Genomic DNA, 14,049 nt, shown 5'->3' with positions numbered 1-14,049 from the left:
GCCTTTGGGGACACCGAGGCCGAATCCAGCATCGCCCCGGTGGGGGCTGAGCCCCCTCCCCAGCAGAGGAGCGCCGCGACAGGGGGGCTCTGCCCCATCATGGGGTTTGCAGTGGGGGGCACAGAGCGGTGGCCGGGGGACACCAACCCCCCCGGTCCCATTGCTGTGGACTGGGACCAAAGCCCACAAGCGGCAATGTCACTGCACCGTCACAGATGTCCCCGAGCTGAGGCTGGGAGGGAGGATCGGGGTCTGGGTGGCCCTCAGCCCCCTCCCCCCCCCCCCGGCAAAGAGCAGACCCCGCTGCGGGGGGAAGAAGGGAGGCGAGAACTTTCTGCACCATTTCCCCCGAGTGACAGTAAACAGCAATTTTCCAAAGGTCACAGGATGGCTCTGCCAGCGGGTAGAAATGCCACCCCCCCCCCCACACCCCCGGCTGCAGTGTCGTGTGTCCCCCCCACACCTCCCTGGGCAGAGTGAGGGGTGGCCCCAGGGGTACCCAAAGGGGATGGGGCAGGGGGTGTCCACTGTGTGCCCCCCAACTTCCCCTCGGGCATGGAGGAGTGCCTGGGACTGAAGGTACATCACTGGACACTAAGCAGCCCCTGCGGGGGCGGGGGGGGTCCTGGGAGGGCAAGGAGCCCCCGCAGCCCCCCCCCAGCTGGGGGTGTCGGACGGAAAGGCACAGGGAGAGCAAACAGGGCTCTGCCGCTTCCCCGAGCTTTATGGCCCCCGGTTCCGCCGGAGGCACATTAGGGGCCACGCATGCCCCCCCCTCCCCGGAGGAAGGCCCTTATCAGCCCCTGTTTGATTTTCCACCACCCAGCTGGGGGGGGGGACACACACACAATACACACCTGCCCAGCCGGGCGACAGGACATGGACGGCGAGGATGTGGCCCACGGGGACACCCAGGGTCTGCCAGCCCCTCACCATGCCCTGCCGTGACGCTCCCCCCCCCCCCCCCCCCCATGCCAGGACATCCTCCTGCCATAGGCTGCAAGCTGAGCCCCCACGTCAGGTTGCGGCAGAGTGGAGGCAGCGTGCAGGCAGCGCACAGGCAGGGCAGAACCCCAGGGACAGCCAGGCACCGGCAGCAAAACCCAGCCCAGGACCCTGCTTGTACCCCTGCCTCAGTTTCCCCACTGAAGGGAGGGGAAAAGTCAACTCCCCCCCCCAGAGAGGCTCCCCCCAGAACAGCTCCCCCTCCAAACCCCCCAAACCAGCTCCCCCTGAAGCAGCAGTGCCCGACCCCACTGGCGCACAACAGCCGAGACAGCCCAGGGTTGAGGTAAAAGATTTCTCGTTTCATCAGTAAAAATACACCCGGGGGCAGGGGGGGGGAACCTCCGTGGGGAGGGGGCCACACAGTGGCCAGAACCCCACAGGCAGAAGCCCCCCCCCCTGCCCCCAGCTCCCCCACACGCCCAGGGCAGCGACTGCCCCATCCTCTGGCAAAATTATCAAGTATTTACAAATTTAAAAAAAAAAAAAAAAAAAAAAAGAATAAATAGCGGTGATTCTTTAAAAAAACCGCCCCTTCCCCGCTGCCCCCCACCCACCCCCCAGTCCCAGCCGGCAGCCGTCCTGCTCAGCCATCGGTAGCCAGGATGACGACGGCTCCAAAAATACCGACATTTTGCCCGATGAGTTTCATTTGATTCCAGAACTCGACCCGGCGCGAGTCGTGCCAGTAGCCGATGTTGCCGTCGATGAGGAGGATGGCGAGGGGCAGGAGCACCGCCAGCACCTGCGCCGCTGCCCGCACGTAATAACCGGAGAGGAAGGCGAGGGCCAGGAGGCCGTAGAGGATGAAGAGGAGCTGGAGGGCGAGCTCACCCCCCAGGAGGTGGTTCAGGTAAGCCAGGCGGTCCTCCTTGCTGTGTTGCAGGGAGTAGGCCTGGGGTGGGGGGGGAACAATGATGGGGAGGGGGACTGGAGCACGGCAGTAACGGTGCCACTGGTGGCACTGGTAGCGCTCGCCTAAGGCTTCTCCCCCAGGGAAGGAAACCCCCGGCGGATCCAGCCCCCCCTGCCTGCAGCAGGGTGGGGGGGCAGGACGTGGCTGTCACCCACCCCACGGTGTCCCGCGACCCCCACCTCGTACCTGGCAGATGAGGTAGATGCCGAGGAAGACCTGCCCCGTGGACTGCAGGGAGCGGCTGCGTGGCTTCTGGCGGTAGAGCTCGCCGGCACCGCTGGCCAGGATGAGGAAGCCGCCGATGATGGCGATGGTCCGGGAGTACATCCGCACCTGCGCAGGGGTCACCGTCACCCCCCCTGGGCCCCTCTGAGGCTGGGGTGGGCTGGGGGTGGGGGGTGTCTCACCTTCAGCCAGTCGCCGTAGTGGACGTGGCCACCGACATGGGCAGCGTAGGTGGCCACAGCGAGCTGCAGGGCGGCCCCCAGGGCGAACCAGCGGCGCTTCACCCCAAAGGACATGAAGCTGGCGCAGAGCACGGCCACCCCCATGTCCACGTACAGGTAGGGAACGGGGATGTCCGGCTTCCTGGGGGGCACGGCAGCTCCAGCCCCTGACCCTCACAAACACCCTTGGCCACGCTCAGTCCCAGAACCTCCCTCCAGCCCCCTCAAGACCCCCCCTCACCCCCTAACTCTACCAGAGCCCTCCCCTGGCCCCATACAGCCCTCCCTGCCCCCCCCAACTGCCCCTCTGCCCTTCCCCCAGCCCTCACACTCCCCTTCACCCGGCCCCACACTTAACCCAGGAGCCCCCTCCCAGCCCCACACCTACCCCAGGAGCCTGCCAGCCACCCCACACATCACCAGCTCCCCCGGCCCCACACCTGCCCCAAGCCCTCATGGCCCCACACTTACCCCAGGAGCCCCCCCACACTTAACCAGCTCCCCCAGCCCCACATCCTCAGGGCCCCACACTTACCCCAGGAGCCCCTCACACTTAACCAGCTCCCCCAGCCCCACATCCTCAGGGCCCCACACTTACCCCAGGAGCCCCTCACACTTAACCAGCTCCCCCAGCCCCACATCCTCAGGGCCCCACACTTACCCCAGGAGCCCCTCACACCTAACCAGCTCGCCCAGCCCCACACCAGCCCCAGGCCCTCACGACCCCACACTTACCCCAGGAGCCTCCCCCCACACGCTTAACCAGCTCCCCCGGCCGCACACCCTCACGGCCCCACACCAGCCCCAGGCCCTCAGGCCTCCCCACCACCAACCCCCCCCTGGGCCTACCACAGACCCCCTCCCGCCCCAGGCCTCCCCCGTCCCGCACCGCCGCCCGTCGGCGCGCTCGGCGCAGAGCAGCAGCCCGCTGAAGCAGTGCCAGAAGGGGAAGCGGGTCAGCAGAACGCCGCCGCCCGCCGTCAGCAGCCGCAACGCCCGCCGCCGCCAGCCGCGGCCCGCCGCCATCACCGCCAGGCCCGCCCCGCCGGAAGTCCGGCCCCGCGCCGGAAACTCCGCCCAACGGGAACGCCCCCATCCTCGCAAGAGGCCCCGCCCCGCCAGTGAAGCCCCGCCCCTCGTCCAAGCCCCGCCCCCAGAGCGCCAGACACGGGTGATGGTTAAAAAAATTTCGGGTTTTATTGTTTTTGCTAAACAATACTAAAAAATTTTCCTTTTTTTTTTTAATTTTTTTTTTTTTTTTTTTACTTTTTAACTCTTCTAAAGGCAGGGCTTGAATTGTTTGATTTTGATCCATTTATTTTAAAAAACAAAACAAAAAAAGGGAGGGGGGAGGATCATGGCAAAAAAAAAAGAAAAAGTAAAAAAAAAAATCAAAAAAAAGGCGGGGAAAAAAAAAAAAAAAAAAAAAGAAAAGGGGGGGAAAAAACCCAACCCAGGCCCCAGCATGGCACCCGGGTGGGGGGTGGTGGGGCAGGGAAGGGCCACAGCCCCCCCTCACCCTGCACCCGAGCCCCCCTTGGGCTCCCCGGGCCCAGCGGGGCGGGAGGGTGGGGTAGGGGGGGTGACAGTGAGGGTTTTTTTGCCACGATCCTGGTCAAGAAAACTGCTAGAAGCAGAAAATATTTAAAGAACATTTTAATATATATTCATATATATATTTAAAGATAAGAAAAATAAGACTAATTCAAGCCTTGCCCTGTGCAAACAAAATTAAAACGAGACCGCGCTGGTCACAAGGGTCCCGGTTCGGCCACCGCAGTCAGCTCGTTACTTTTATTTTTGGAGGGGTTGGTGGGCAGGGGGAGATCCTCCTATGGGACAGGCAGAGAGGGGGGACACGGGGTGACAGACCCCCTTTAGAAAAGTAAAGGGGGGGGCGGTGTTGGCAGCAGGGGAAAGGGGAGAGGAAAAAGGAAAAGAAAGGTAAAAAAATAAAACTAACAAAGTCTGACTGGCTGGTAGGAAAGAAAACATGGCGGACAAAAGAAAGTCTGTTAGTCAAGTAATGCATGAGCTTTTAAATTATTCTCTTTTCTCGTTTGTTTTAAAGTCTAAGGTTTGGAATCGGTTGAGCTCCCCATTAACGAGCTCGAAAAAGGAAATAAAAGTTGAACCCCCCGCCGCCGCCCTCCCGCCTCCGGTGGTGGCTCGGTGGCGGGTGGCAGGGGAGTCCCCGGCGCCGGGAGGTGGGCCTCAGGACGAGAGGGAGGTCTCCTTCTGTGTCTGCTGTGCTTGTGAACGCTGCATTACCTTTTGGCTTTCCACATCTCGAAAATGTTTCTCCACCTGCCAGCGGGGAGGGTGGGATGGACAGAAAGAGGAGTTTAGCAAAGGCAGGGCGGGCAGGGGATCCGCAGCAGGCAGGCGAGCCCACCCAAGGAGGGACCACGGGTGTCCCCAGGGATGTGACGCCCTCCAGGCATCCCCAGTGCCACCAGACCCCCCTGCCCATACTCACTATTTTGCGTACGTGACTCAGCGCGCTTCCCTCTTTGCCTTTACAGTTTTCCACTTGATAGGGAGGGGCGATAACGACTTCTTCCATCACAACTATGTTCTTCTCCTGCCATTTACAGTCCTTAATGCTGCAGGGAAGGGAAAAAGGGTCAGTGAAGACAACTGCCCGGGGCTCTGGGCTGCGCTCCCGCATTCCCCAGCCCCTCTGAAAGCCACCACACAACCCCAGCACGGTCCCACCACCCACCTCAGACCCACATCTCGCTGAGGAGGTGACATGGGTGCAAAAGCCACCCAGTACCTCCTGGGTACCCAACCAGAGATGGGTGCGAGCCCGCAGGGACAGGCATGCCACTGGCACGTGCCAGGAAGAGGCAGGAGTTCAGCAGGCAGCCATCCTGCCCCTGAGGACTGCGTGGCTCTGGTCGGCATGTCCCAGGACACGCTGGCAGCATTTTGTGGTGACCCCGAGGGACAAGGCAATGCAAACCCCTCCCCGGGCTACGCAGGGATACAAGCAACTCCCAGCCAGCAGCGTGGGGGGCCGAGGCAGAGCGCAGGAGGCACCGGTGGGACCAACGAGGGGACTTACGTCTTATGTATAGTCTGGAAGAGCTGCTGCCCCTCCAGAGAGACACCAGCACTAATTGCATACGCCTGGCTCATCTTCTCTTCCTTCTCCGTCCGCGCTTTGTTGGCAAGCTGGAGGGGAGACAAAGAGAGAGGGAGCTCAGCTGAGCATCGCCAGAGCGGCCATGAGAGCTCCAAGGGGACACAGGTCCCACTCGCAGATACAGCTCTGCTGCTCGCTGTCCGGCTCGCCAATTAAATCAGGGTAACGATGAGCGTGCAATCCCCACCCTCCCACTACACCTTTCTCCGCACATCCCAGAGTGCCGCAGGGATTTCACGCCACGGCCTAATTCCTTTTTGAGTCACCGTCACCACTGTCGCCGTCCCCCTGATATTTTGGGGATGTGGGCACTGTCTTTTCACATGCCCCTGTTCAGGCACAGGGAAGAAATCAGCTGCCGGGGTCAGACGCATACATGTCAACTTCCCCTCTGCCTTTTCCAAATTAATTGCTGCATTTTACGTCCAAACCACCTTCCACTGCTTGCTGTTTACTCAGGGAGTGAGGATAGGAAAGACAAGCCCAGAATAAACATTACGTTAGCACTTGTGGGGTGTAAAAGCCTCCGTACAGACCATGCAGAAGTATGAGCAACTTTATCCTGGAGCAGTTACTCTGTTCCAAATTAAAAAAAATAATAAAATAAATAAAATAAAAAAGCAGAATCAGTTATTTGGGAGTCACCCCGGCAGCACACAACATCCGTGTGTGGGGAAGTGTGATTACACTGGCAGGGTCCCGGAGTAGAGAGAGGAAACCCCAACCCTGGCATCCCTTGTGTTAAATCCCACAGCCACAGGAGGAGAAGGAGCTGCAGCTGCCTGGAGGCAGGATACGGGCAGGCGGCGCTGGACCAGCTGCCTTTCCTCAGCTGGAGCTGCCGCAGTGGAAGAGCCACATTAGCATTGCCGCCCACGCCAGCCCTCCTCTTCCTCCTCCTTGCGCCTGCAAGCGCTCCCCAAGCCAGACCGGCTTTCTCCGTGCTGCGTGAGGACGGCTTCACCCTTTCTAAAGCCCTCTCTAGATAGGGAAAGCCCGAGTTCCCACTGAGCGGGGGCACTTTTTGTAGCAAATAATGCCAGTAAGGGACAGGTTTCCCTATCCCAGCCAGCCCATCTCCTGAAACAGCAGCCACCAGGCAGACACAGCCCACTGCACCTCCTCTACGTGCCCAGGTGAGAGGGGTTTGCTGCAGCAGCATTTGTTTGCTCACCATGTGCTCCTCAGCCTCCTGGTGAGCAAGGGAAGCCTTATCAGGGGGACAGGATCCTTTCTTTGCCCCAGCACAAGCTGTTCTCTGAAGCCACTCACCCCACTCCACGTAGGAATTGCTCTCTCCAAGACCACCAGTCAGGCTTCCAAACTGGTTTGGAAGACTGGACGCAACATTCCCCAGTAACCTTTCTGCATCCAAGTCGTGCATGTGACCACCAGCCTTCTCTGGGGCTGCACCAACACTTCGCCCGACCAGGGCTACTTCCCAAGGCCAGCATACCTGGTTCTCAGCCGGCTCTACTGCCTGTGCCAAAGCATCCCCTCTGCCACGATGTGGATGGGCTGGAACTGTGGCACGAAGCACGTGAACCGCCTTTGCTGTGCCCACCACGGGCTCACCCCTAGCAAGATCTCCTTCCACCCAGCAGCCCGTTCCCTGCAGCAGGGTTCACAGCACAGACCATCGCAGGGTGCATCTTAAGTTTAGATCTGCTTTGGCCATTTTAAAAACTCGCTTTACCAGGCTCGGGATGCTCCTCCTGCTGAAATCAGCAGCTGCATCAGCTCCTCCTTCCCTGTCCGCTCACATGCAACTCCCAGGAGAGATGTGCACGCTGAGGCAGACAGGTCCAGCTTTGGGGACAACCCCGCGAGAAGGCAGGTGACAAGAGGCCACCACAAGAAGACGGGGAAACCCCAGAGAGGTGCAGACGAAGAGCAGCCCCTCACGTACTGCCGTCACGGGTAGCATCCCAACATTACTTCATCAGGCACTCCTAGACCCCAGGATTAACAGCACCCAGCAAAGCCCAACCTCATCCTCCTGCTTCTAGCTGGAGTACCTCAGCCTTCACCTAGAGCTGACTCACACGCAACACTGGTTAGTTTATTAACCGAGTGCCAAGATCCAGGGTCCCTTCGCTCTTGTCTTTCCCCCGCAATAGGATGTGCTCTCCCTATTCAACACCGCTAACCCCAGACAAGAAACCAATCAGACACGCTGAGCCTCCAACTTCCAGCCTCCCCGATACAAGCATTCAAAATAGCCCCCTTGTTCCCAGCATGGCCCCTGTCACGACACAGCTTCATGCCCCCCCTGCAGCGAGCACCCGAAGGCACCAGGGCTATTGAAGAGACTCGGATACGCACCTTGTGCAACAGCGGCATGAATGAATGAGTCACTTCCCTATTCACGTCCGTATGAATGATGGAAAACGTGGCGTGCGGCAAGAAGAGCCGGTGAGGACCACCGAGCACCATGCCGTGGCCACCAGCATGGCCCCCCGTCCTGCTCACGTGCTGACAGCCTGGTGAGCAGAGCCAAACATGATGTACCCCAGGCCGCAAGTCAAAGGGATCCCTCTGAAACCAGGCAGCTGACCTCTCCCCGGCATGGTTACAGATGGTTCTGCCACGCAGCTGAGCGCTGTGCCAAGGTCCCCCAGCAGGTGCCAGCCCCACAGGGCAGGCTGGTGTCCCCAGAGGTACCAGTGCGGGCCCCAGCCTCTTCAACGACATCTCCCCTCCATGCCCATCACCAGCAGCAGGAAGTTTTGAGCTCAGCTGTATCTGGACTGAATCACTGCCTGCTCTCCGTCGCTCCGGTGTTACTTCCTTGCCGGCCCCTCAGCTGCTAGAGCAGAGCCACACAGCTGCTCCCTTCCTGTGCCCTGGTTCAAAAGCATTTCTCCTCCGCAATTTTCACCCTGCATCCCTCCTGAAGCCTCCCCCAGAGGAGTCTGCGGTGCGGTCAGGACACCTCTCCTGCAGCAGCCTCATGACAGCTACCTGCAGCTGACAACCCGCTCTCCTCCTGCCTGCACCTTCCCCCACAGCCAGCCTGCACCCCTGCCCCCTTCCAGCAAGGGCTAGGACCCCCACCAGACTGGACCCCCCACAGCTGGATCCTGCTGCCTTCCAAGCCCAGCAAGTCTTCTAGTCCCAACATTTTCTCTCCACTGAGGACCAGGCAGGGCTGAGCATCTCCTGGGGGCTCTGCTTGTTCTCCGAGGCCTTCCAGAGCAGCAACAGCTTGCCCCAGAGCACCACAAGCATTCCTGCATGCCAACAGCTCCTTCCTCCAGTACAACCAGTATCAGCTCATCTATATTCCAGTCCTGCAGCACCAGTGGACACCAGCTTGCCTGCACATTCACAGGAGAGGAGACATGGGTCAGAGCAACATGGAAAAAAACTCCTGCCGCTGGAGATGGGGACTGGTGGCTGCACACCGACTTCCATCCCCTGAAGATATGACTTGATTCATTATTTTACCCCGCACCAAATCCACAGCAATTATTCTGATGCTGGAAAGACTGAAGCAAGTATTTGAAGTCACATGGGGTGTTTTCCCCTCAGCAGACCCATCCACCAGGCTTGGCTCCCAATGATGTCACTTGACGCAATTAGAACGAACAGCAGTATCTTTACAGCAGTTGTGCCATTTGAGACCTCTGCCAATGTGCTAATCCACAGAGAAGGAACCCGTGGGGGCTACAGACACCCAGGTGGTGCCACCCATGCAACACGGACCTGCAGGCAGAGTCTGCCTGAGCCTGCCTGCCAGGAGAGGAGGTTTCCCTGTGGGATGAGGAGGCAACAACCAAGAAGCCCCACAGCCAGATCCCATACCCGGCTTCCCGGGAACCTGGCTGTCTCCAGCCACCTCACACCAGCGTTGAGGACTCAGGTTCACCTTCCCTTTTTTTAACACCATCACTGGGAATCAGAACCAATCCCCGTCCGGAAGGACATATGAAAAGTAGTTCCTCAAAAGTCAACAAACTGCATGCGTGCTTCAGCGCTCCTGTCCAAGCGCCTGCTGTTTGGCTTCACCCCAAATCATCCCATTTCTGAAGATGACCAACATCTGCATGGAGAGGGGGCTGCAGGCAGAGAGGGCACCCACTGAAGCACAAACCTCGTCTACAATCATCCACAGGAGCACAAAAAGTGCTCTAGCAAATTCTTAACCTGGGGTCACGGGAGAGAGGACCCAGGAGGAGCAGCACAGGCTCTGGTAAGCAGAGTACCAGCTTCAGCCATGTCCATCTTCTCTGGAAGGTTTTGATTTGAGCATTCAAGTCATTTGCAGTCAGGAGAAGAACCTGTTGCATGTTTACGAAAGGTTCCATCCTCCCTTTTCTCTGGCCAGCAAAACACCATATCCCTCTATCAAAGGTGCTGGAGCTGCTGCAGTGCCAGGAGGACCTGAGACCACCAGACTTTTCCTGAGTGAAAAGGTGCTTTGCAGCCTCAATGTTACTAAAAACACTCCAGAAGTCCTGACACTGAAATTCTCGGTCAGCATTTCAGGCAGCAACTTGCACCCACTTGCCAGCACAGAAATCCACATTTACTCCTGTCACAGGAGACCAGTACGCAGTGGAGTGGCCTCCAAAGAGGGTACAGGGCTTGGCACAGGGCAGAGCTGTTCACCAAGCTCCTGGTACGCACCTTCAGTGCTTTAACAGGAAGATGAAGCATCACCCAGGCAATTAAATCTACATGGCAAAACCACACTGGTAACTCCAGCCAACACTGGAGCAAATACAGTGTAAATACAGACAGGCACCCAGGGGAGCAGAGGGCAGCAACAGGATCAGCTCCCCAGTGGAGCACAGCGCCCAGCACCTCATTCAGACTCACAAGGACTGTCCCTTGGATAAAACAAAGGCGGGACTTCCCTCTTCCTCGCCCAGGACCTCAGCTCCCTCACTGAGCAATCCCAAAGCAGAGAGGATCAGCCAGCTGCAGCCTCACTACACAAACCCCAGCAGCAGGTCATGGAGACTCAACACACCCAAAATATCATCATTTAAACCCTTAACAGAGCCATGGTAAGTCGTGATTGAAGTGGGTGATTTGAAGTTTAAAAGCTGCCTTGTCCCCAACAGGGAGTTCCCCATACAAATCCCTCCCTCCCAGGAGCCCAGGAGGGCAGGTTCTTACCTTGCTAACATTGAGTGAAGCTAAAGGAGGAGGCGTTCCTGTGCGGTCGTTGATTATTTCCACTTCTGAAACATACTGTAAGTTTACAAGCAGGATATCTGCGTGATTAGGCTTTCCACTGGAAGAGGGGCATTCTGGAGGGGAACAAACATTAAGGAAAACAAATCCAGACGGAGACATTTACAGGCCTGATGCACAGAGCTGTCCAGGAGCAAACTCGGAGAACGTTTGGTTTTTAGCGAGTTCCTCCACTGCCCCTGCTCAGCCAAGCACAGGATCATTTGTGAGACCCCGACAACACCACCCATCTCTTCTTGGGCCCATTTAATGCTGATTCAGTTTTCCTGACTAAAGCACGAGTTTTCAAGCCAATAACTGCTGTACCCAGAACACACACAGCCCAGGAAGCTGCATGGTCTCCTCCAAAAAAGCAATTTAGTCCTGACTAGCCAGAGAGGTGCAGAGGTGCTGCTGCCAGGACCCCAGCTGCAGTGCTGCCTGCTTCCCTGCTTGCCACAAGCACCGGCCTACAAATGCTGCACAGGGAAGTGAACCAGAACAACCACCCCACCTCAAATTTGAACCATTTATACCATAACTATTTCCTCTTCCAGGCAGCGGCTAAGCTGGAGCCTCCCCAGGAGCAGTCCCTAGTGCGGATGGAAGAGGAGCTACTTGGCAGCTCCCTGGGAAAGGCCTCCTCGCCCTCGCACACCTCCCGGGTGGCACCTCGAATGCAGTGAGGTTTGTTGTGGTCGGTATCACAGCAAGACTGGAAAGTGTAAATGAGACAACAGTGCACCACCCCCAGAAAAAAAAAAAACCTTCCAGAGCTGACATTAATTCCTGTGCAATCTGTCCCCCAGGAGGCTGCGTTGTTAGCCCTCCACTCCCTCAGCTGCTGGAAGGAGCAGAGAGCATGGCACAGAGAGCTTCTTCCACACCAACGCCATCTCCTCCTTGGAAGAGATGCTCACAGAGGTCACTTTTCCTCTCCTCCCGTCCCCCTGAGTCCAGCTGTGTAGGTGAAGTCCTCCCTAGCAAACGCCTTTCGATAAAGGAGAGAAAACAAGGGATGCCTGGGGAACTCCAGTCTCTTCCTTCGGGGGGATGAGATGGAGCATCCCAGCTTTGGGAGGAAGAGCCAGACTTTGGGCAAAGCCAGAACAGGAGCTCTCGGCCCTCTCCAGAGCTGACTGGCAGCACGACGCCCTAAGCTGACCTGTTGGACATTATTTAAGACTTTCCTGCAGCCTCCACTTGGGCCTGGGGAGCTTCCCCCTGCCAAACCGCACCAGCACAAACAGGAGCTCAACCCGGGACAGGTGCCCAGTCCCGCTCCAGAACCACATCACTCCCAGGCACCCTACAGGGCTTTTCCTATCACACTTCTCACAGATGCATCCTCCAGACGCCAGCCCCTCTCACAGCTCCTTCATCACTCATTCATTCCCTCCAGAACCCACCCCTGGGGCCCCAAGCATTTATTTCTCCAGCTCCCTTCCAACAGCAGTCCCTGGGCTGAGCATCCCCCCTCCTGAACTCTCTGCAGTCCCTCTGCTGTTCTCCAGCAGCCCTTTGCTTTCAGCTCACTTGCAGATTAAAAACAAAAGCATGCCCTTTTTTTTCCACGCGTGTATATGTATCTCTATGTTAAACTCCTGAGCACTGCCTTCTTGCCTCTCCTCTGCACGAGGCCCAGGGCAGCCCCAGACCCCCCCCGTCCCCTTCGCTCCCCCAGCCAAAGGGCACTTCTCCTGGCACACCCACCAGCCCTCCTCACCCTCCCAGGCCTGCCCCTGCCCTCCTAGAGGGCTCCCCATCTGCCCAGGCCTGCCCAATAGGGTTCCTCTCACAGGGGTCCCTAAATCTCTCCTAAACCCCACTACCCTCAGGGGGCCTAGCCTTGCTTCCATGGTCTTCCCTTAAATCCCCACAACCCACTGAGGCCTCCCCCTCCTGCCCCAAACCCCACAGCGGTCCCCTGAACCTCAATACACTAATATTTCCTATGGGCTCCCATCCCCCCCAGGTCTCCCTCATCCTCCCTAAATCCCACCAGGCCCTGCCTGCCACACAGGACCTCACTGTGCCTCCAAGGCCTCCCTTTGCACCCCCAAAGAGGTACCCATCCCCCTCCCAGGAACCCCCCAGGGCTCCTCCTACCCTCAAGATCCCCCCAGTAAAGAGAGCTCCCCCCTTCCAGGACTCCCTCATCTCCCCCGAGCCCCACAGGGTGCCCCTGCCCCCCACCCCAGACCTCACCACATCTCCAAGGCCTGCCCTAAAAACCCCACAGCCTGGTGCGAGACCCCCATCCCCAGGCGTCTATGGAGCTACTCACTCCCCTTTAGAACTCTCCTATATGGCACTCACCCCCAATTATTCCACTGTAGGGTTCTCCCTCTCCCCAGGAACCCCACTCTGGGGCTCCTCACTCCCCCCAAAAACTCCCTATAGGGCACTCCACTCCCCCCATAACCCCACTACAGGGCTCCCCACACGCCCATTAACGCCACTACAGGGGTCCTCACTCCCCCCAAAAACCTTTCTATAGGGCACCCCACTCCCCTCCCGATAACCCCACTAAAGGACCCCTCACTCCCCCAAAAACCACCCTGCAGGGTGCCCAAAACCTCCCCATAGGGCACCCCACTCCCCTCCATTAACCCCAATACAAGGCCCCTCACTGGCCCCCCCAAACGCCACTACAGGGCTCCTCATTCCCTCCCAAAAACCTTCTTATAGAACACTCCCCCCCCCAAAAATAACCCCATTACAGGGCTCCTCACTCCCCCCCCCCCGCCAAAACCTCCCTATAAGGCACCCCATTCCCGCCCCAGTAACCCCAGTACGAAGCTCCTCACTCCCTCCCACACCTCCCTGTCGAGCTCTCCCCACCAACCCCTCCACGGGACTCCCCACCAAGAGCCCCCCCCCCCCCCACTCCGGGTCCCCCCCCCCCCGCCCCCCACTCCCCCACACACCCCTCCCCAGCACCACGCTTCCCCCCCTAAAACCTCTCCACCACCCTCCCCCCCTCAGAACCCCCCTTCCCTCAGAGCCACCCCCCCACCCTCCCCCTCCGCCCCGCTCCCGCTCTCCCCCGGCGGGCGGGCGGCGGAGGCCCAAGCGGGCCTTAACCCGGGCCGCAACGGGCCCGGTAACGCATTTTCTGAAGGGATACTGAGCGCCAGCATCTTGCTGGGGTAGTCGAAGGCGACGACCTCGCCTTGCAGACGCTGCTCCTGGCAGGTGCGGCACGACACCTGGCTGCCCACGCTGAAGTACTCGCCCGGCGCCGCCATCTTCTCTCAGCCCCGCAGCGGCCGCCGCGGCTCAGCCTCGGCCAGGCGCGGCGGGGGCGGGGCCGCCGGGCGACGTCACCGCGCGCGCGACGAGGG

At 59.0% G+C, this 14,049-nt stretch overlaps 2 protein-coding genes across 2 annotated transcripts; both read right to left on the bottom strand.

The window, feature by feature from the left end:
* Positions 1 to 1,299: 1,299 nt before the first annotated feature.
* Positions 1,300 to 3,409, bottom strand: TMEM101 (transmembrane protein 101). Its single transcript, XM_049797137.1, has 4 exons — positions 3,257 to 3,409; positions 2,329 to 2,509; positions 2,108 to 2,254; positions 1,300 to 1,900 (listed from the first exon to the last, which is right to left on the bottom strand). The coding sequence occupies exons 1-4, from the start codon at positions 3,391 to 3,393 to the stop codon at positions 1,592 to 1,594; spliced, it is 774 nt and encodes a 257-aa protein (XP_049653094.1). The 5' UTR covers positions 3,394 to 3,409; the 3' UTR covers positions 1,300 to 1,591.
* Positions 3,410 to 4,181: 772 nt separating this feature from the next.
* On the bottom strand, positions 4,182 to 14,022 carry LSM12 (LSM12 homolog). The gene is made up of 5 exons (XM_049797139.1): positions 13,833 to 14,022; positions 10,646 to 10,779; positions 5,438 to 5,547; positions 4,847 to 4,973; positions 4,182 to 4,674 (listed from the first exon to the last, which is right to left on the bottom strand). Exons 1-5 carry the CDS (start codon positions 13,951 to 13,953, stop codon positions 4,582 to 4,584), a joined length of 585 nt encoding a protein of 194 aa, XP_049653096.1. The 5' UTR covers positions 13,954 to 14,022; the 3' UTR covers positions 4,182 to 4,581.
* Positions 14,023 to 14,049: the final 27 nt, after the last annotated feature.

The sequence above is a fragment of the Accipiter gentilis genome, unplaced genomic scaffold (assembly GCF_929443795.1).
Source record: "Accipiter gentilis unplaced genomic scaffold, bAccGen1.1, whole genome shotgun sequence".
NCBI classification, from domain to species: domain Eukaryota; kingdom Metazoa; phylum Chordata; class Aves; order Accipitriformes; family Accipitridae; genus Astur; species Astur gentilis.
The sequence above is the reverse complement of the archived record's forward strand: the minus strand, read 5'-3'. Positions and strand labels throughout refer to the sequence as shown.

What these genes read in the sequence shown, in the direction of transcription:
- TMEM101 (XM_049797137.1), bottom strand. Translation starts at nt 3,393, where the DNA reads ATGGCGGCGGGCCGCGGCTGGCGGCGGCGGGCGTTGCGGCTGCTGACG. An exon ending in GAGCGCGCCGACGGGCGGCG is followed by an intron (nt 2,510 to 3,256) that starts GTGCGGGACGGG and finishes CGTGCCCCCCAG; the next exon opens with GAAGCCGGACATCCCCGTTC. An exon ending in GCATCTACCTCATCTGCCAG is followed by an intron (nt 1,901 to 2,107) that starts GTACGAGGTGGG and finishes CCCCCACCCCAG; the next exon opens with GCCTACTCCCTGCAACACAG.
- LSM12 (XM_049797139.1), bottom strand. Translation starts at nt 13,953, where the DNA reads ATGGCGGCGCCGGGCGAGTACTTCAGCGTGGGCAGCCAGGTGTCGTGC. An exon ending in CTTCACTCAATGTTAGCAAG is followed by an intron (nt 5,548 to 10,645) that starts GTAAGAACCTGC and finishes TCTCCCCTCCAG; the next exon opens with CTTGCCAACAAAGCGCGGAC. An exon ending in TGAGTCACGTACGCAAAATA is followed by an intron (nt 4,675 to 4,846) that starts GTGAGTATGGGC and finishes CCCCGCTGGCAG; the next exon opens with GTGGAGAAACATTTTCGAGA.